The sequence below is a fragment of the Lissotriton vulgaris genome, chromosome 7 (genome assembly GCF_964263255.1).
Source record: "Lissotriton vulgaris chromosome 7, aLisVul1.2, whole genome shotgun sequence".
Taxonomy (NCBI): domain Eukaryota; kingdom Metazoa; phylum Chordata; class Amphibia; order Caudata; family Salamandridae; genus Lissotriton; species Lissotriton vulgaris.
Window position 1 is genome coordinate 1,193,330,368 of NC_141695.1, and position 22,353 is coordinate 1,193,352,720.

A 22,353-nucleotide genomic window follows, 5' to 3' on the forward strand; every position below is an offset into this window, starting at 1 on the left:
ATTAGCATGGACATCCTTTACACTTGCCACTCCATCCTCTGCCACAATGGCTAAAAACAATCTGGGGATGGAGCCGATGCCCATGCGCACTGTAGTCCAGGGGAGGAGCCACCCATCTCAGGATACTTCGAAGACTCTTCCAGGACAACAATGTGCGATCATCCGGACCCAACACTAGGTGGCGATCTAATGCAAAGATATGAATGTTAGCAGCCCTACATGCCAAGAACAGATGCATACTGGTAAGTAGCATATTCAACTCCAGCCATTGCCAAACTTCATCCGGAGTCTGAAAAAAGTGCGTAGTGCCATCCATTATGATCCGCAGCTTAGCCGGGTAGAGCAAGGAGTACTGGATGCCTTCCTCCCTGAGCTCCTTCTTCACCGCTAGGAATGATGCCCTATTCTTCTGGACCGTTTGAGTGTAGTCCGGGAAGATCGTGACCTTGCTGTTCTCCACCTCATAAGGGCCCGACATCCTGGCCCGCTGGATGAGGAGATCCCGGTCCTTGTAGTGGAGGAGCCGCACCACCATCGGTCGGGGGGGGGGGGCGGCCAAGCCCCGGCGGGCAAGCAGGTACCCGGTGAGCTCGCTCCAGAGTGAAAAAAGGAGTAAGCCCCTCCGGCGCTACCACAGTGCGGAACCAGTTCTCCATATAGGCCACCGCATCCTCCCCCTCAATCCGTTCCGGCAGGCCTACGACCCGCACGTTGTTCCGTCTATTGCGGCCTTCGGCATCCTCCGCCCGTCGCTCCAGCGAGTCCAACCGGGCCAATATGTCCGTGATCCTGTGCTCCGCGGTCACCACCGATGGCTTCAGGTCCAGCAACAGTTGGTCATGGTCCTTGACCCTGTCCGCCAGCTTCGCGTGATCCGCGCGTAGCAGCCCCAGGCCCGTGGCTACTTGGGCGATGTCTTGGTGCAATGCCTCCTTGGTCGAGGTGATCGCATCTAGTATGGCATCCAAACGCCGGTTCAGCCGCTGTTCTTGGCCCAGCTCCGGGGAGGGAATCTCGCCCAGCCGAGTCGATGTCGCCGGGTCCCCCTCAGCGCGTTCCTCGGCCATCGGCCCTCCGGTCGCCGCCATTCCAGGGTACTGCGTCACAGGTCCAGGAGCCCGTTTTGTGTCGGTGCTCGTAGTTCAGTGCCAGCCCCCTGGTACCGGGCAGTGCAATGTCGCCACCGGTGCCCTCAGGAGCAATGACCAGCTTGACGAACTCCGTTCAGCTGACCCCCTCGGAAGCCTGAGGGGGGGAAGGATGAGTCTTCGGGCGGTGGCCAGCGAGGGCCCCCCAGGTCCGGGCGATGCAAGTCAGCGCCCCCTGGTCTCAGGACACAGCACCGCCGATCCTAGTGCCTCAACCAGCCGATTGCAGGATCTCTTGCCAGTCGGCGACAACTTGGCTCAGAGCTGAGGTTCGGGGCCGTCCGACCTCCTCGCCGCCATTTTCTTCGCACCCTCGGCAACACCTCGGTCGCCTCTTCGACTCGGTCTCCTTGGGGCCAGCAGTCCCCCAGCGACTCTCCGATCGTGCCCGGCTGTCCCCTTACTCTTCAGAGGGCAGGAGCGTCGTCTCCGGGTCGCCTAGGGTACCGAAAACAGGAGAATTAGCGGGATTCCGCGCGGAGCTGCGAGCTCACGCCGCCATCCCGATCGGCGTCCAAGCCACGCCCCTGGCACTCTGGGAAGTTAACAACATTTGTCAATGCTAGACGGACATCACAGAATTTGATGGGGTCTGAGCCCTTTGGACTTTGCACAATCATTGCATATTGGGCCTTGAACTTGGAACAATGTACAATTTGTATTGAAGGCACTATGCTGAAGAATTATAAGTAATACTCGCAAGTAAACCTCCAACATAAAATCACTGCTCTTTCTCTCTTTTGTGGTCTTTGGACCTTGTCAGCTTTGGCTGAAGGTTTGTATGGCTTCAAGCTAGGTCATCCGCAAGTCTGTCTTCAAGGCAGGCTGTAGTTTCAGCTGTAACTTGTCTGTTGTCCATAGGTAGCGACAGCATTTTTTTTATTAGCACGATGTAGCAGCTTCTGATAATTCTCCTGGGTAGGGTAAGGCAACATTGTACCAATCCCAACAATGTGTCTCTAGAATGAGCAGCAGAATCTGACAGAAGTCAAATGAGCAAAACGTGATTGTGCTGCAGTCCCAATGTTTATCCCAATCTTGAGCCACTGGCAGGAAGACCACATTAAATCAATACTTGTACCATCTTAACATTCAAGGTGCTATGTAACCAGAGCACAGGATCCTTTTTTTGTGTTTCCTCCTTGGCTTTACACTCTTGGAGGAGGGGATGAACAAGGGAAGACTGTATTAAGCCTGGGGAATTGTATACAGGGAACCCTACGCCAAGGAGGCTTTTTGGTGAAGGTCTCAGCGGGATTAGTGGGTAAAGAAATGGCTGGGTGTTCAGCTTAACCCTAGTTAATTGCACCCAGATACGGGATCTCTTAGGCACAGCAATATTTATTTATTTATTTATTTATGGATCTTGTAGAGCGCACGGCTACCTCCGTCGGAGGTGTCCCGGCGCTAAAAACTGTCAGTAAGGAGAGGAAGTATCTATCTAGGAAGAGGAAAATAGCCAGGTTTTCAAGCGGCTGCGGAACAGTGTTTCAGATGAGACAAATCTGAGGTCTAAAGGGAGGCAGTTCCAATGTTTTGCGGCCAGGACAGCAAAAGCTCTGCCGCCCATTCGTGTGCGGCGAAAGCGTGGCACAACCATAAGGCGTAGGCTGTTGGAACGTAGGTCTCTCACAGAATGGGATAATGTCAGTCTCTTTCTTAGGTATTCAGGACCGGTCCCGTTGAGAGCACGGAAAGCAAGAGTAAGTGTTTTGAACTTAATCCGAGAAGCTATAGGCAGCCAGTGGAGCTTTTTACGAAACATGGAAATCGAATGACGGAAAGGAATATTGCCAATCAGTCTTGCTGCCGCGTTTTGAACTGCTTGAAGGCGTTCAATTTGATATAGAGGGGCACCTGCATAAAGACTGTTGGCATAGTCCAAATGGGACGTTATTAGCGCCTGAGTGACTGTTCGGCGCGCATCCATAGGCAAGAATGGAAAGATTTTTTTCATCATTTTTAGCTTACCAAAGCAGGCCGCCGTGACTTTGTTAATTTGAGGGCCGCAAGAGAGCGTATCGTCAAATTGGAATCCCAGATTACGGGCCGTGTGCACTGGAATAGGGGGTGGGTTAAGTACCGTAGGCCACCACAGAGAGGGGGGCATTGTCATTTTTTGATTAAAAAACAGGACCTCCGTCTTATCCGTATTAAGACGAAGGTGACTCGAGGCCATCCATGAACAGATTTCTCCCAAACAGTGGCGAAAGCTAGAGAGGCTGGAGTCAGAGTGATCTCTAAAGGAGAATATCAGCTGTGTGTCATCAGCATATGAAATCACTCTGACTCCGCATGCCTCCACAACCTTGGCCAACGGAGCCAGGTAGACATTAAAGAACAAAGGGCTCAATGCCGAGCCCTGAGGGACTCCGCAGGCCAGAGGTTTGGACCCTGATTTAAAAGGTCTGAGGAGAACCCTCTGTGATCGGCCCTGAAGAAAAGATGTGATCCAAGACAATGCAGAGCCGCCCAGTCCAATCTGCTCCAGTCGGTCTAAGAGTATTTGATGAGACACCGTATCGAAAGCGGCGGACAGGTCGAGGAGAACCAACATGGCCTCCTCGCCCTTATCCACACACTCTCGAACAGTCTCAGAGACTTCTAATAATGCAGTTTCCGTGCTGAAACCCGCACGGAAACCGGACTGGGAGTCATGGAGCAGGGAGTTACTCTGGAGATATTCTGCCAGTTGAAGTTGGACGGCCTTCTCCAAAACCTTCGCTGGTTTAGGGAGGAGGGAAATAGGCCGGTAATTGCAGAATTGAGTGGGGTCTGCATCAGGTTTCTTCAGGATGGGCACTAGCAAGGCTTCTTTCCAGGCCGAGGGGAATTGGCCTAACTGTAAGGAGGCATTCCAAAGGGAGGTAAGTGGCTCTAATAATAAGGTAGCCAAATCAGTCATGATCTTAGGGGGAACCGGGTCCAGAGGGGAGCCAGACTTACATTGTGTAAGAAGTTTAAGGGCCAAGTCGGGAGAGAGGTCCTTGAATGTCGATAGAGAAGGAGCGGTGTCGGATCTAGTGGATATATGGGGATTGGGGTGCTCAGACACCACTACTGGGTGGAAGGTAGATGATATTTTCTCAATTTTTTCCTGAAAAAAATCGGAAAGACCATCGCAGAGAGATTGGCTGGCAACATTGTTGGGGGTAATTGCGGGCGGTTTAACAAAATCTTTGACAATTTTAAACAAAGTTTTTGCCGAGTTGTCTGCATCTTTGATTTGCGAGGTGAAAAACTCTTTCATGGCAGTTTTTTTAAGCTTGGAGAATTGCTTCAAGGCCCTTTTGTATATAGTTTTTGCCTCGGCATCGTATGTCAATCTCCAGCTTCGTTCTAATTTTTTGCATCGGCTTTTTTCTTCTCGTAAGGCAACAGAAAACCAGGGAGCAGAAGGACGAGATCTAGCAGATGAGACCGGGAGGGATGGGGCGATAGCGTCAATCGCTGATGATAAGGCAGCATTAAGCTTCAAAACACCTGCATCTAGATTATCTAAATGAGGCTCCAGAGGGCAGCTAAATATCGGCTCTAGGGCTGAACATGTGATTTTATGCCATTTTCTCCTGAAGTCATTACCCAATACCACTAGGGTAGGGGGCTGAGGTAGAGGGATGTCGAACGAGAGAAGGTAATGGTCAGTCCAGATAAGGGGCACAGGAGGATAGGATATAATCCCAGGTAGATTCGAAAAGATTAGGTCCAAAGTATGCCCCGCCTCATGTGTCGGACCTTGAATTAATTGCGACAGGCTCAGGTTTTGAAGAGAGTCAATGAACCTACTGGCTAAGGTACAGGAAGGATCCTCAGCATGTAAATTAAAATCGCCTAGTACTGTGAAGTTCGAATGCTTGAGGGACAAATCAGTAATGATGTGGACCAATTGCATTAAGGAGGAAGGGGAAGCTTTTGGAGGATTATATACTAGAATGCCAGATAAGTAGACAGATGCAGAGTTAGCAATCGAGAAATACAAGGCTTCAATCAGCCCAATGCCAGTAAGTTTTTTTATAGAAATATTGAGGTGAGACTTAAACATAATGGCAATTCCTCCCCCCGTTTTACCTTCTCGGTTAATGCCCAGGAAGCGATAGTCCGGGGGGGTAGCTAGGTAAATATCCGGATTTGAAGTATCCTTAGTCCAGGACTCCGTTAGAAAAAGAATATCCCAATTGTAGGTGGACAGAATCGACCAAATTTCGTTGGCGTGACGAGGGAGAGATCTACAATTGATCAACGCTGCTTTTAAGGGATGGGACGTCTGGACTGGGGGTGGGGACAGTATACGCTCACACCATGGCGGGAGAAAAAAATTGCACTGAGAGCATTGGAATGAATGGCAATCTAAGTTTTCAGGGGGGCAGCGAGCGTCTAAGACACAGGTGCCCAGTCCAATTTGTTGGAGTTGCTCTCTATGGCAGGGAAGGTGTGGTACAGCCGCCTTGAGTCACAATCGGGGGCGTCAATCTGGACACATTTCTTACCACGTACACATCACACATGTATCAAAGTATTTTCTACGAAATAGTTGATAGACCTGGTGCCAGACCATAAATGAATGTAACCAATAATCCATCTCAACATAGTCTGGTAAGAAGGCCTGCCCCATGCTTTTTGGGTGGGGAGTCCATTTGGATCTACTCCCTGAATGAGAGAGGCTAGTACTGTGCTGAAGAGTAGCAACATGTGATCTACATTACTTGGTAATCCACATACACAGGGCCATTGATGAAAAGACACAAAAGAAGCAAAAAAAGATGGCCTGGTGGCTGTCCTCGGGCCTTTATTTGTTACTGTTCGTGTCTTTGCGAACACAGAGAGTGGGCCTTGCTGGATATTGTGCTTGTAGTTTTCCAAGAGCTTTCTCAATTTCCGTACCTTAGGAAGCCTACGAGGCAGTGCCCTCATCACAAGGAGGCAATGTTCTCACTACACACACTCATGATTATTATATTTGGGTGCATGGTTCAACATGGAAGTTATATGCACGTTCTTTCTGGAAAGATTTATAATGCAGTAGGAAATGACGAATGAAGTAACTGGGCTATTCAAACAGAAGCATTCTGAAAACCACAACCAGGCTTCTGCCATGATGCTCACATACCGCCAATGGTGGCAGTCGCTCTCTTTAACATAGCAGAAGGGAGAAGTGACCAGTAGTGGGAGAGAAATTAAACCTACAACTAGGAAATTAAACTAGTAGTCCATACAGAGCAAGACACAACACCCAAGCATTGTCCCCAGCAGTTTTGTCTCACAGTGACTCTATACAATATTTCTCTGTGTCTGCATGCTTGCATTCTTTCACTCTGTATTTGCTTTTTTAATTTCTTTTATTGTGTGTAGGAAGAGATGGACCTCAAGGTTCTCCAGTTCAAGAACAAGAAGTTGGCAGAACGTCTGGAGCAGCGGCAGGCATTTGAGGATGAGCTACGGGAGCGCATTGAGAAATTGGAGAAGCGTCAGGCCACAGACGATGCCACACTCCTTATTGTGAACCGATATTGGACCCAGGTCTGTGGCAGTGCATTCCCCTGGGGTGTATAGCCTATTGTAATAATAAGGGCTTGTTTTGTCCGACTAACTCAAACCACTGCTAAGTTAAGGAAGACCATGAATGCTCAGCTAAAAACGAGTACGAAAAAGTGATGGATGGAACACTTGAATTGATCTTGATTACTGATAATTACTTTGGCCTGCAAGGCAGTCCATTGTTTCTTTTTTTCATTGTACCTCTCGCTCCAAAAGGGACTGGCCAGCCTAAGTTGCTAAGCCTCATCCAGTATGTTTTCGAACATAAGAAACTTCAGACATGTTTCAGCGTTATCAGTGACTTGTAGCTTGAGCTCTATGGCAAAGAGAGCTGTGGCCCCCATCTTGGCATACAAATCACACTTAACTATAGTTCACTTAGAAGACCAACAAGCATTAGAAATGCAATAGGTCTCGCAGCATTAGAGTTAGTGCTTTTAGAATTGTTTATGGGTTTTTTTGTAAATCTTTAGCATGAGGTTGAGGTTGAGGGTGAGTGAGGGTGAGTGAGGGTGAGGGGTTGAGGGTGAGTGAGGGTGAGGCTGAGGTGTTGAGGGTGAGTGAGGGGTTGAGGGTGAGGGGTTGAGGGTGAGTAAGGGTGAGGGGTTGAGGGTGAGTGAGAGTGAGGGTGAGTGAGGGGTTGAGGGTGAGTGAGGGTGAGGGTGAGGGATTGAGGGTGAGTGAGGGGTTGAGGGTGAGGGGTTGAGGGTGAGTGAGGGTGAGGGGTTGAGGGTGGGTGAGGGGTTGAGGGTGAGTGAGGGTGAGGGTGAGTGAGGGTGAGTGAGGGTGAGGGTGAGTGAGGGTGGGTGAGTGTGAGTGAGGGTGAGTGGGGGTGAGTGTGGGTGAGTGTGGGTGAGTGATTGAGGGTGAGGGGTTGAGGGTGAGTGAGGGTGAGGGGTTGAGGGTGAGGGAGGGTGAGGGGTTGAGGGTGAGGGGTTGAGGGTGAGTGGGGGTGAGTGAGGGTGAGGGGTTGAATGGTGAGTGAGGGTGAAGGTGAGTGAGGGTGAGTGAGTGTGAGTGAGGGTGAGTGTGGGTGAGTGAGGGTGAGGGATTGAGGGTGAGGGGTTGAGGGTGGGTGAGGGGTTGAGGGTGAGTGAGGGTGAGGGTGAGGGGTTGAGGGTGAGGGGTTGAGGGTGAGTGGGGGTGAGTGAGGGTGAGGGGTTGAGAGTGGGGGTGAGTGAGGGTGAGGGGTTGAGGGTGAGTGAGGGTGAGGGGTTGAGAGTGAGTGAGGGTGAGGGGTTGAGAGTGAGTGAGGATGAGGGGTTGAGGGTGGGTGAGTGAGGGTGAGTGTGAGTGAGGGTGAGTGAGGGTGAGTGAGGGTGAGGGTGAGTGAAGGTGGGTGAGGGTGAGGGGTTGAGGGTGATTGAGGGTGAGGCGTTGAGGGTGAGGGTGGCACCGGGGCTGAGAAACCCACTGATCCCTGATTATTGCTGCATTTAACAGAGGGCCCGTTACACCCTGGCTAAGCCACTGAGCGACTCTACGTAACCTAACTGCGCCTACCCCTGGATAGTGAATGAATGAGCTGTTTTCTGTACCGTAAATACTGACTTCAGTGGCTGGAATTCATGGCTCGTGCTGGTCTGCAGACATCACATTAGCACTTGCGTCACGGGGTGGGGAGGGCCCGCGACGGAGACAATCCACGGATGCAGCCTCCTACCCTGGGGCAGGAAGCATGACCAGCCCCAACCCCTGGGGCAGGAAGTACCCAAACAATGGCCCCTCTGACCCCTGAAACGCTGATGCATCAGCCTTCCGTGGCCATCAACACACGCTTATTCAGCCTCACGAGCAGGGCCATAAGTGTCTGTGATTGTTTGATCTCTTTCCCAGATGATTTTAAAGTGGCGCTACCTTTAGACAACGGCGGTATTCCCAAAAGGGGTGTGAACGTTGTACAAGTCGTTTCTTGCAACCCTGGTGAGGTTTGTGTTTTGCCACTTCACAAATTTGTACAGTTTGAGATTGTTGCCAAATTTGTTTACAAGTCGTGACACTTACGACAATCCATTATTTTCAACAATTTATCTCGTAAGAGGTAAACTTGGAGAGAACACTTCCATATAAGGCAACTTGCTATGAAAAGTATCACGCAATGCACATACAAACTTGGCATGGAGGAAGGAAAGCTTGAACCCGCAACTTAACAAATAGTGAAAAAAATGTAACTTTGTAAAACTTTGCTGGCGTAAAATAAATGGAGATGCATTCTGACAATTCTCCGCCCGCCACTCCTGCGTTGATTCTGGAATTAATGTCACAGTATGAGGACAATCTGTGACTGAAAACGAACATCGTATCTTTCTTCTAATTGCTTTTCACTCACTAAAAGAATAAACTTGTTTTCTGTGCATAACAAGCTTTGGTAAAAACAAATAAGTCTCAGTAAAAAAACAGTAACAGTAAAAATACGTTTATTGTTCAGTTAATTGAAACCACAGCAATAGCAACATTAAAATAAATATCACTTTTTATGTTGTCTAAAGATAAAACTATTTCTTCTAAGTCTTACCTATGTGAATGTTGGTTTTACCAATGGCTGTTAGCAAAGCTGAAATGCACCCGGCACGCTGAAGTACAAAAAAACAACCGAATACATAGCCACTGGTCACTTTTAGGTGCGCACATCTACAGAATGATGCGGCTACTTTTGTTTTTAGTTACAGATATAAATCAGTTAAGGTAACTAAAAAAACAAAGCGCACAAAATGTTTATTTTTATTTAAAGCAGATAGGGGATGGGAATATAGGGCGGGGGTGAAGCAGGGGGGTTGGGAGCAAAGCGGGGTGGGCGGGAGAGACAGAAACACAACAGGGGAAGGGCAGGGGGGCACAGAGGCCACACGGGGCAGGATTGAGGGCGACTGCAAAATGGAGAAACACAGACTAGCACAACAGGAAGGGGGCGGGGAGAAGCACGCAGGGACAGACAGCATTACACGAGGAAGACGGTTTAAAGACGCATGCACACACAACTAGGGAGGCACTACGTGCCTAAAATGCTGTACAGGAAGGATGGCAACCAGACAGAGAGTTGCAGACATCTCAAACGTATCCATGGCTTAGATAGCACGAGAAATGCAAGTCAAAGAGCGATCATTACGGGCAGATCTTCCATCTTCCACAGATGTGTCAAGAATAAGGTTTGGGAACAACTTTGTTAACCATTATAAATAACTGCTTAGAGATTCCATGTACGTGTTGGCATCATTAAGAAGATTTAATAGCTCACATTAATTTTAGTGAAAACATGGATTGACTTTTAGTGCCTTCCATTTGCTCTGCTTGCTACTATAAGAACCACCGGGTTTTAAAAGGAAGTTTCAATAGAACAATCACACTGTAAGATGGTTGGTAAATGTAAACAAGGAATACAGATTATTTAGTCATGTTACCAGCTTTCTATCGTTTGTTTGCGGGAATGAGAGACTCTCCCAAATACCTTCCACAGAAGGCAAATGGATAGCAACGTCTTAAGACCAACTACAGAGGCGGAGAAAGGCAGTGTGAATCAGCAATATCCAGTGCCAAGATTTAAAAAAAACAAGACGGACGGACGGAAGAGAGGGGAGGGGGGAGGAGAAATGCGACACGGCGGGAGGGGGCGGAGCGGGTAAACATAGACGAGGGGAGGAGAAGAGAAGCACCGTTGTGATGGAAACGAAAGCATAGAAAGTAAAGAAGAACAAGTCGATGGTTTTCATTACGTTGTTTTTAAGGAGGGAAGAGAGGGGAGGGGGGAGGAGAAATGCGAGACGGCGGGAAGGGGGCAGACATGGCGGGGAGGGGGCGGAGCGGGGGAGAGGGTGTGTGTGTGTTGTTAGGAGACGGACGTGCACGCGCACGCGCTTTTAAGGTCAATGCGCATGCGCATAAGCTCAATGCGCATGCGCATTGACCTTAAAAGTCACGGGCACTGCAAGGAATCGCCACGATTCCTTGCAGTGTGGATAAAGAGTGGATAACTCGCAATAGTCTCGCTTGCTCGATGCGCATGCGCATCGACAGGCGAGACCTAAAAAGTGGTGGATAGAGTGCTTGGATAGGTTGCTGTACAAAAGGGGGCATCCTTTCATTTTTTTTTTTTATTTCGTTTTTGCTTCTGCAAGAATCTGTAGTGGTCCTGTTTTACCCTCAATGGTGTGTTTGGTTTGTTCCAAGCTTGGTGTTCACAGGATCCTACCCATATGGCTTTTCAGGGTTTGCCTCCTTAAGTGAGGATCAAGCTGCAGGCAGGTCAGCTGTGGAAAGATTGATTGTGGCCAAACACCCAGTATGATTTGTGGGTCATGCAAAGCAACTTAATGGTTGCCCCCAATTCCATTGGGAGCCGCATGAGTGTCAAGTTCTCCTTCAATTTTTATGCTCAGCACAACAACTTTAGCTGCTCAAATTTCAACTTGTTGAAGTTTTGTTGCTATTAATTTTTACGAAGTCCTGCATATATGGTGTTGGAATTGAGTTGATGTCAGTGCTTCATCTACATTGTAAGTTTCCCATTGTGTTCTTCTATCCTCTGGGGATAGAACTTAGCTTTAACGCTGTGACACCGTTCGAAAGTTCATTTCTGACCTGTGTTTTGTTTTGGACCCAGTGAACAGGACTATCTGCAAGACTATTGTCTGTTGAGTTTTATGAAGAAAGAAAAAGTAAGCAAAAAATCCTCTGACAGGCTTAAGACTATGTCCAATCCTCCAATTAGCATGTTTAGTGATATCTGCAATAGGCGCAGGGGTGGATCTGTCTCTGTTTTTCCCTTTTTCTCTAGTGTTCTTTATGTACTGGTTCTCCTTAAAAGCCCTTTTTGTGATTTGGACATTTCTTGCAGGCTACTAGCCCTGGCATGCAATAGCAGCCTACCCACAACATCACTCCCCATACCCAACAAATCACTCTAATATTTAAGGTGTATGCCATTTATACTCCATGTTTCACCTGGCCTAGACAATGGAATTTGTGCCCCCCCCGTAACAACAAAAGGATCCCTCCATTATCACTACCAGTTATAAACAACACATGTGGCAACAACAGTTCCGCCAAACTCATCTATCCCTACAGACGCGCACCGTGGGCCTCTTTTGACTATTCATCAGAGTCCTTCACTTAATCTTCTTCCATTGACTATCTATTTTAAGTGGACTATGCTACCTCGGGCATTATGCATTTCGGAATCTGAAGATTCACTATCTGTATAGCTGTCATTTTGAATTTGCGTTGACGCTCTCCCTCTGTTCCATCTAGGCTGTGACACTGTCAAGACTTCAGTCTTAAATATGTGAGCATGTGCAGCAGTAACCTGTATTTCATTTGTACCATTCCAGTTGGATGAGAACGTACAAAGCTTGCTACAGTCCTACGATACGGACTGTAGCTCTTCCATGGATGGTTCCTCTGCTGGTGGGGAAATGTCTGGTACAGGGGATGAAAAACAATTCCCAGTTCCAGTAGATCCAGAAGAACCGCGAAAGACCGAAGACCCAGATCATCCTGAAAGACCAGGTGAGAATTGCAACAGATGTCCTCTATCTTGCAGTTACGATTGAGATTTGATATTAGGCATTGTCTGCCTGCCTATGTTGTTTACTGGAATTTCTAATTGAATCACTTGTTGTTGTCACTGTTAAAAGTAACAATGATTTTAGTGGAGTGTCCCAAGATCTTATATTCTAGCCATTTCTATAGTGGAAATCCAGTTGTTTAATCCAACACCTCCCTGATGCAACACTTGGATTTGAAGACTGATGCCTCACTCCATGTTTCTATATCACCTCTACCAAGAATTCGAAGGGAGTACTTTTACCATTGGAGTTTGGAAGGGAGCCAGTTGGAGTAGGCATACAGTTTTGTATGATCCATGGTAACTCGTGTCTGTGATGGACAAGATTGACTTTGTTGTTTTTCTAATGTTTCAGGCCATGCATAAAATGTTTTCAAATTAATACTCTAATTTCTTCTTATGTGAAATAAATCTTACTCTTGTACCAGAAGAAAGCAGCTGCCCACTTGATCTGAAAAGGTAATGGATGATAAACCATTGCCCTCCCTGATTTATTGAAAGCACCCCGAAGACCCAAGACTTGGGCCTCCCCATAATAATGAGAAATGCTTATGGCAGAGTTTTTAAAATTAGGTTGGAAATACTGGGCGCTCTGCTAATGATTTAACGCAAAGGGGTTAAGTAAAAATGGTTAAGTGGTGGTGCAATCGGGCGAGGGGATAAGCCCTATAACCCCTCAAAAGACGTGTGTTGTAAGGACAACAAACTGAGAAAGAAAACCGCAAAATGCCCACTGCTCACAACAAAAAAGTATAGCAAAATTTGTATCCTGGCGGACAGCTCAACATTCAAATCACAGCTGCCAGAAAGAATCACAATGTCTTTGGAAATAAAGGATCTTAATTTAATTATCTTTGTAGCCAGCCGACACGTGTTTCGTCGCACCGGAATGTAATTTCCGCGACTCCTCAGGGCTGGGAAAGATATATGAAAATGGCAATAGAATACACAACACGACAAATTTGAGAAAGAACACGGGTTGTACAGTGTGACTTTGTTTTAAGTGCTGCACACTTCACCCAAAACAAAGTGTAAATACGCTACGGTCATGAAAAGTGGAAACCAAAAATATACACGGAGATGGTTGTGGGAAACAGTAGAAAGGGGTGTGGCAACCGTGTTCACAGGAAGGAGGGAGACGAAATATCATGAAACCACGGAAGAGTATCAAAGAGTAATACTCGATGAAAAGATCATCAACAAAAAGTACCAAGTTCGGTACCAAAAAAAACCTGTGGTTGCCATTTTCATACAGTGTATGACATGAATTTAGAATTCAAAACATGCTGGCGCTTTATATAGTGTTGCTAATAGTATCACAGAATGAGATGCACGCTGTACCTGTAGGGTTGAAAAAGCAGAATGAATGGTCTGGAATGGAATAAAGACAGAGGGAGGAAAACGGAATATAGATCAGAAACAGAAAAGTAAAATAGCGAGAAATGTAACAGGCCCGTAAGACGTAAGAACAGAATAAAGTGAAAGTGCTCACCGCTTAGCCGGTGATACTTTTGGCCAGGCTCGAGACCAGGTTGAGTATAGTGGTCCGTGGTATAGACACACGTCTCTACATACACACAAAGGAAAAAGAAAAGGAGGGGGGAGACGAGGGATTACACAAAGTGAAATGAAATTGCGTTTTAGGAGATACTAGGGGAAGCAGGCAAGTGAGCCGAAAATCTCACCAGAAAGAAGGAACTCGGGTGTGAGTTCTTGGTCGTCTTATTCAGTGTGGATGTGAGCAATGTAGGAGCCTCGTTTGCCCTCAACAAAGATGTAAATAACTGTGGGATTCAAAAAACAGAGACAAGGGATCGCAGGAGTTCGTGAGAAATTAATCTTTGAAAATGAACCAGCTGTATACATTCACACCTGGTACATCCTTTCTGTTATCCAGTGCTTTGGGATCCTTTGCATGCATTCTTGGATTTAATTTTGCCGAAACCTAATATTTACTTTTCTTTTATTTGTAGATGCAGCTACTCTAACACCCTCCTCTTCTGTACCAGAGAAGTCGGATGGGGACTTGAATGATACCACTCTGTCTTTCCTGGAGACGTTGGCTAGCAGCAGCAGTGAGGAGATGGAACTGCAGATCCAAGGTCGCATGGAGTTCTCGAAAAAGGCAGTGTCACGAATTGTGGAGGCTTCAAACAAGTTGCATCGGAGGATAGAGGATCTCTGTCAGAAGATCCACAGCGGAAGTAAGATGTTATGTGATTAGGGTGGGCTGTAAGCTCAATATGCAACACTCAGCCTGCTTTCTAAGGTCATTGAAGAGAAGGATGGCCAATGGGCCATTGTCCCTCTCAGGTTGGCCAACCTCTACTAATGTGTTTTTCTCTGAAAAGCTCTAATAAGTAGTAAATGTTTCCATATCTTTCCCATACATTCTGCACAATCAATCTTGCACCCTGGTGCAAGATGGACAGTTTGCTCATGTGTTATGCCCGTTGTTTTAATCCTCACACCCTTGTTCTAAGACCATATTTAAATATGGCCCCTGTGACTTGTCTGCTGGCATTCCGTGTGCCTGTTCATATTCTCTTGAGCAGTGCTATTTACCCTCACATGCATCCACTACCCCATGTCCATTCTGCACAGTAGCAGTGCTGACCATTTGATTTTTACAGCCAGCTTCGAGCACCTGGAAGAGCAGGCGAAGTCTCTGAACAAAGACTTGTGCAAAGAAAACCGACGGCTGCAGAACCTGGCAACACAACTGCAGGAGAAGCACCACCGAATCTCACTGCAGGTGAGGGAGAGGATAGAGTGGGATACTAAGGCAAGGGCATCTTCAGGGGCTGAGAGAAGAACGTTTTAGGGTGCAGTTGAATATAGGACAGCAATAGATGAGATGTGATAAAGTGACAGGATTCAGACAATACCCCTTGTTTAGCAATATTGATTCTTCTGGGGGCAACCAGCTACTTGAATACATTTAAATTGTATGCAAAAGCTCTGTTATAATTAAATAGCTAAAAAAATAACAAGCAGCTGAAAAACTCATTAAAATCCACTTTGGGAGGAGGAGCCGAGCCAGCGACCAAAATGGCCACTTGAAGATCGGCTCCGGACGACCTCCGCCTCGCGACTCACCATCCTGCCTGTAATCCTGTCCCTCGACCCATCCGACGCGTGGGGGAACCAAAGCGACGCCTGCTGAGACACTCCCGGCTCTCCTGGGTGCCCCGGTGATCGCGCGGCCTTGCTCGGCAGTTTGGGAAGCCGGGGACTCGAGTGCCTGCGGTCCCCCGGCCGTAATCCAACAACAACGGCTGCCGGAGGGGGCCCGAGTCGGCCTGCGGCGGTTGCGGGGGCCGCGGGCTGCTTTTCCCCCTTGGCCCTGCTTACTACTCTGCCCCCCCCCCCCCCCCCCCCCCCCCCCCCCAGACATGGGGGGAGCCTGAAAAGGGGCTTGCGGTGGACTTGCCCCCTGTTCTGAGCCCCGAGGTGCCTTCTCCAGTGGGGTTGCAGATGGCGCCCCGGCTGCTTTGCGGGCGCCTGACACCAGGCGGCCGCCCTGTTTTGAGGACTTTCCTGGTGGGCCGCGGTGAGGCCCTATCGCGGTGACCCGCCCAGAATTCGATGTGGTAGCGGCAGGGGACGGTTGGTCCCCTCGTATGAACGGTGGGTCGCCGCGGAGGGCCAGGATTTGGTGAGGTGCTCCCTTGTGATCTGGGGACCACGCTGGGCCCCTGTGCCTATCCCGGAGCCCGGATTGGGTGTAGCCATTTATTCTGAGTGCCCGGCCCTCCGGGTGATCCCTCCTTTGCCCGGTGGTCAACGGCTGGAGTCGAGCAGAGCACTGTGTGATCCTGTGGAGATACTTGGCCCGGTTGCTGTTGCTGCTGTGGGGCCGGTTCCGGACTTGGTTTGTGGCTCCGTGGGTGAGGGCATCGGTCCCTTTGTCCGACGGCTGGACCCTGCACGATAGCCGTTGCCCGCCACAGATTATTCCTGCGTGGGACGGCCGAAGCCCTTTGGGGGGCACCATGGCGACTAAGAAGGACTCTGATAGACAAGCCCCTAAGACCACCAGGGGTGCCAGGCAGGTGCAGTCTAATAAGCTGGATAGATACACTATGCCCAAGGTGTCGCCTCTCGAGTCTAAGAGGGGTCCTGGCGGAGGCGCCGATGACCACTCCGCGGAAGAGGAGCCGTCCTTGAGGGACCTCATGGCAGCTATCACTGGGGTCCGGGCGTCCCTGGGCCAGCAGATGGAGACTCTTGATACCAAACTAGACACGTCTCGATAGAAATGGGGCTGATCAGGGCGGACTTCTCGAAGTCGAACAAGAAAGTCAAAACGCTGGAAGTAAAAACAACAAGCCTTATTGACGACGTGAACCAGTTGCAGCAGGAGGTGCGTGCTCTTAGGGCCTCAAGGGAGTCTACGGATCGTCGGCTTGATGAGTATGAAGGGCGGGCCCAACGCAACAATGTTCGCCTCCTGGGAGTCCTGGAAAAGACTGAAGGGCAGGCTACGGATCTATTTGTCTATTTGTCGAGAACCTCATCCTTAACCATCTCAAACCTAAGGGACTCAGTACGTTTTTCACGGTGGAGCGCGCTCACAGACCCCGGGTCGGGGCGAATCCTAGACCGATCATAGCGCGTTTCCTCAACTTTCGTGACCGGGACGCTATCCTGCAAGCGGCCCGTGCGGCGGACCCTCTAGAATTTGAGAATGCGACACTCCTGTTCTTTCCGGACTTCACTCAGGCGGTCCAGAAACAAAGGCAGCGGTTCTTGTCGATCAAAAAGAAGCTAAGGGACAAGGGCATGAGGTATTCAATGGTGTTTCCCTTGGGGGAATGCTGCCACCAGTGAGATCTAACCCACTTAACTTTTGCTCTCTAGCAAAGGCAAGCCTCTCTTTGGCCATGGCAAGTTCTTCCCTTTCAATCCTCAGATTGACTTCCCTCACTTTGGCTTCATACACTCTTCTCTGAGGGGATGTCATCCCTATTTGAGAAGAGGCCTGAGAGCCATTGGTTCGAATGGATCTGTTAGAGCCTCTGGATAGAGACCTAACTCGTCCATTCCCAATGTTAAGCTGGCCTGAGAGGGGCCCCAGGGGTCTCCTAGTACCATTCTCATGCCTGCTTAAGTTGTCCCTAGTTAGCTGGCTAACTACTTCTGGACCTTTGTCTGCCTCATCCTCAGATGGCTCTAGATCCTCATCCTCCTCTTCACCTTCTGCAGAGAGATGGATAAGGTCAGGGTCACCTGTGGTTCCCTCTAGGGGAGGCATGTTCCCATCTGGATGAGAAGGTTCTGTGTTACCAGCCCTCCTAGCATCATAAGTCTCTAAGAGACCAATCAGAAAAGGAATTGTAGGGTTTGCACCCTGTTTTAGCTTCCTGGATGTACAGATTTGTCTCATCTCCTGGAAGCTAAGTGCAGCATATCTGGAAGTGACCTGTGGAAAGTCCACTGACACAAGGGGAGACTCAGAGTTTCCTCCTTTGTCTGACATTCTGCTTCTAGTGTGGTGTAAGTGATGCACCTACATACACTATTTGTTTGCCTACTGATCCCTTGCTAAGAGTTGTAGCCAAGGTGTGCTAAGCCTTGAGGAGCTACAACAGCTGGTTCAGTAGAACTCAGAGTATTCTAAGCTAAGTTATATGTACCTGGAGTACTTATGTGATCTTTCACAAGATATTCTTAGAATACGTGTGGTAAAACAACAGCAAGCTCAAATCCTAACCGCTGCTCACCAATGTGAGAAGTTGGCCTGATATGCAGTGCTCACTATTCTAGTGATCACTATGCATCAGTCCAAATGACCCTTATGGTGATTGGTTGTAAGTCAACCTTATAGACCAGCTATCCTAGTAGCGTGGATACGAGCAGTCTTCGGGCTAAACTCTAGAGGGCGTGTTAAGCCAGCTGTTATACCATCACATATACCCCTTGAATACCAAGTGAAAGGACACCACACAAGTGTTATGAAAATAAACAGTGTATTTATTTAGATCACAACAGCCCTGTACTCTTTATGAGGACAGGGTATTAAGCACACAACAAAACTCTTACGAAAATACTTTAGGTTGCACAATTTACACAGATGCCCGAGGGGCACGGAAAACCATATACTATGGAAGTGGAATGCGAAATTACTAGCAGGTAAGTACTGTACTAATAGGCTTTGGAATCGCTAGGACTACGTTACTGAACCTTCAGATTACTAGTAGGAGGCCTAGGGGACTCGGGTGCAGAGTGTGCACTCTCACGCGGGATGCGGGACAAAGTCTATGAGAGCTAGTAAAAGCAAAGTTAGTGTTCTCGGGCGAACCCGATAAGGTAGGTCGAAAACGACAGTGACTCTGGACCCTTAGATAGTGAGGCTATGCTGGGGCACCGAAATGCCGAAGTTACCTAGCCCAGGGGCTGCGGCTGCATAGGTCTGTTTAGACGTCGGGAATCCTCGCTGACGAACCAGGAGCCTGAAGAAAGAAGTTGCTGGCAGGCGACCAGTGAAGATAGTTCGAAGTGATCCAAGCCTGGATCGAAGATGGATGACACCTGAAAGCAGAGGGGACCAAGTTCGTGACTACTAGCCAGTAGTCAGATGGCACCAGGAGGGCACCGGATGGTAGTCACCTCGACTAGGTGAGTGGGCGACGCTGGGCTCTGCAGTCTCACGGACCAGGAGGCGTTGTCGGCGACCAGGATGGAGGTGCGAGCTGTCCCACGATGGATGATGCTGTCGACGTCGCTGGGCCCAGGATTGTGGCAACAAGTCTTGGCAACTTCAAGCCCACGCGGTGGACCTAAAATGGCATCTGGAGTGGACCAGGAGGGTCCGGGGTGCTCCTCTTTTGGAAGGGAGCAAGGGCCAGTCTGGAGCAACCAGACCAGCAGCGGTGATGTCGTCGGGCGCCGTTTAGGAAGGCCACAAGCCAGCGGGCTAGTAGCCAAACAACGCGGGGAGCAGCAAAAAGCAGAAGGGCCCCACGCAGATCTCGTGGATCCTGGGAGGCTGGACTTCGGTGCTGGAGCTGCTCAGGGTTGGGGCTTCTCGGACCCCAAAGCACTCACCAGAGGATCCCTCGGCGGTTGTGCTGGATAGAAGTCGTGCAGTTCTGATGATGGCCGGTCCCTCGAGGTCTCGTCGCACCTACGGTTCTCAGCTTAGCTGTAGAGGTAGGTAGAGGTCAGAGGTGCCAGGGAAGCCGGGTCTCGTCGTGCTGGTCGGTCGGATTCCTGATGAAGGACGTGCAGCAAACCGCAGAGTTCTTAGATGGTGCCTGCGGATGCAGGGTGACTACTCCTTAGTCACAAGGGAGAAATCTTGAGAAGAAGTCGAGAGATCCTTTCGTAGAAAGTAGTTTCTTGATTCAAAGATGATCTAATTTGGAAGGGTCCCCGCTCCTGCCTTTATCCTAAAGAAAGGGGTGGGTACGCGACTAGGTCCTGCCCTAGGGGTGGGACCAGGAAGGGGGGTGGTTACACCCCTCTCCCATGCCGGACTTTCCCCAGGCCAGGGGCTGGTGTGCCCCTGGAACTGGTTCTAGCCGGCAGATGCGTAGTGAGCACCGGGGTGCCACTTGCAGTCACCTTCCTGTAAAGCCCTGCCTACCCAGGATACACAAAACCCTGTCTGGGATGGTGCTAGCACCGCCCCCGACAGGAAACCCTTTGTCCAAGCTCTCCTCGCTGGAAGGACTCCCAGCAGCAGGAGGTCAGACTCGTGTCTGTGGTGGCAGCATCCATTTTGTGGAGCTGAGGCTTCAGTTAACTTTAACCGGGGTTCACAGTTATGTCCCTGTCGTGTCCCTCTAGGACGGTGGAATGCTAACCCCGTCGCCAGAATTGGCGAGGGGTTAGTATTCCAATTCGTATGACACCTTACTCGACATGTTTTGATAAAGTGATACCAAAGATAGCATTTAACCGCGAGGATTATAATGCACTTAAGAGTATATGGTATGCGTTATCATGGAACAGCTATTAGGACTTGGTTCCGCAAGCTGCAAACGGGCTCAGCTCATGCCAGAGCACCATCTCACACGATTCCAAGCACTCTGCCTTCAGGATTGTCAAGGCCTGCCATAGGAGTGACTGATAGGAATCCGTGTGTCCATTTTGGGGTTAGATATAGGTATACTATATTTAAAGCAAAGGGTGATTACACCACCTTGCCCCAGCTGTCGTGCAGCCAGTTGTGTCAGATTTAGATGGCCATCCAGGGGTGGCATAATACATGCTTCAGCCCCTGGTAGGCCCTGGGTACACCTATGCCCTGAGTTACAGGGTCTGATAAGGTGGCCCAGTTCCAATTGGAAATGTACCTAAGGTACAGGGAATCCATTTTAGAGAGAGAGCAGTAGGCCTGGGGTCCTGATTGGCAGGGCCCCAGGTCAACTAAGTCGGAAAACCAGCGAAACACCAGGCAAAAAGTTGGGGGGAACCATAGTCAGGTATCCACCTTCCTACACCCGGCGCAGGCTCTGTTGCCGTCCCGGAGATGGTTGGCTGACTTTGTGGAGACTACTAGCCTGATTGATGGATGGAGACTCACGCTTCGGCTGCACACAAGTCCCTTTCCAGGGTAGACTATGTATTGGTGCTGGCAGCACAGGCGGCTTGGGTCAGGGAGGTGAGGCACTTGGCGAGGGGGTCTCTGATCACTCGCCGGTCTGGATCGGTTTAGATCTTGGAGGGCACGACGTGGCTAGGGTGGCACCTAATAGCGCCTGGCGGTTGCGAGACCCTGCAGCAAAAAAAGAAGATTGTGCGTGTTGTGTACAGTTATTTTCAGGAAAACGTCGGAACGGTGGACTCTAAAGGCTCCCTATGGGAAGCCTACAAAACGGTTCTTAGAGGGGAATTGCTAACGTTTATCTCCGGGAAGAAAAGGAAGGGCTGTGCGGAGATGGATAGAGTGGAATCAGATCTGCAGGTGTTGGAAGGGGAGGTGTCGCTTGACTCCACCCCGGAGGGAATACACCGCCTGAGCCTCCTTAGGGATGAGTATAGGAGCTTGGCGCGTGATGGAGCGAGAGCGCAGCTGGCAGATACCCAGATCAGGGTGTACGAGCATGGAGATAAGGCTGGGAAATTGATCGCCTGGTTGGAAAAGGGGGAGTGGGCGTCGCAGTTAGTACCAGTGCTGCACCCCGACGGCTCGGATAAAATAACGGATCTGCAGGAGATTGCGGACACGTTCGCTGGTTACTACGCTGCGGTGTATACTGCCGAGTGTGATTACTCAGAGTTCGAAAACGCGGACATGATCCGGGATATTCCGATGCCCACTCTCTCGGTTGAAGATAGGGACTACCTGGACTCGCCATTTACGAACGACGAAGTGGCCCAGGCTATTAGGGGGGTTTGCTCAGGAAAGGCCTCCGGCCCCAACGGGCTCCCCATTGAGCTCTTTAAAGTAAATGCAAATAAATTGGCTCCCTTTATCAAGGATATGTTTAGTGAAATCAGGGAGCGGGGCCAGCTTCCTTACGACCAGCGTGTCACGAATATTGCGGTTATATACAAGCAGGGCAAACCGAAAATGGAATGTTCTTCGTACTGGCCGATCTCCTTATTGAACGCTGAGCCGAAGGTGTTGGCGAAGCTGCATCACAACACCGATTCACCCGGATCAGTCCGGTTTTATGCCCCGCCGTAAAACGGCCCTTAATTTACGCAGATTACACGGGGTTCTGGGCGGGGCTCTCAGATACATGAGCAGACGGTTCTGCTGTCACTGGATGCCACCATTGCATTTGATAGAGTGGAGTGGCCTTATCTCTTTGCTGTCTTGAATAAGTTTGGTTTCGGTCCTGGGTCCGCCTCTTTTACTCCTGCCCTCTGGCCCGTGTGGTTGTAAATAACCACAGGTCAGCTGATTTTGCTTTAGGGAGGGGCACCCGGCAGGGTTGTCCCCTCTCCCCACTGTTATTTGCTTTGGCGCTGTAACCCCTGGCGGCGTGGGTTCGTTGGGACAGATCAATTAGGGGCCTCAGGTGGACGTCCGAGTGGGAGGATAAGATATCGCTCTATGCTGACGACATATTATTGTATTTGACCTCCCCCCGGACTTTACTCTCGGCGTTGTTAGACGTACTGGCGGTGTTCGGTAGATACTCCGGATTCGCC

At 49.5% G+C, this 22,353-nt stretch overlaps 1 protein-coding gene across 2 annotated transcripts in view; it reads left to right on the forward strand.

Annotated features, from left to right (window-relative positions):
* RNF40 (ring finger protein 40) overlaps window positions 1-22,353 on the forward strand; it is a 244,231-nt gene that overhangs the window by 39,763 nt on the left and 182,115 nt on the right. For both annotated transcript variants that reach the window (XM_086931679.1, XM_086931680.1), the window contains exons 3-6: window positions 6,498-6,665; window positions 12,008-12,185; window positions 14,217-14,447; window positions 14,877-14,998. In XM_086931679.1, coding sequence (XP_086787805.1) covers window positions 6,498-6,665; window positions 12,008-12,185; window positions 14,217-14,447; window positions 14,877-14,998 — 699 coding nt within the window. The remainder of the gene's footprint in view (window positions 1-6,497; window positions 6,666-12,007; window positions 12,186-14,216; window positions 14,448-14,876; window positions 14,999-22,353) is intronic.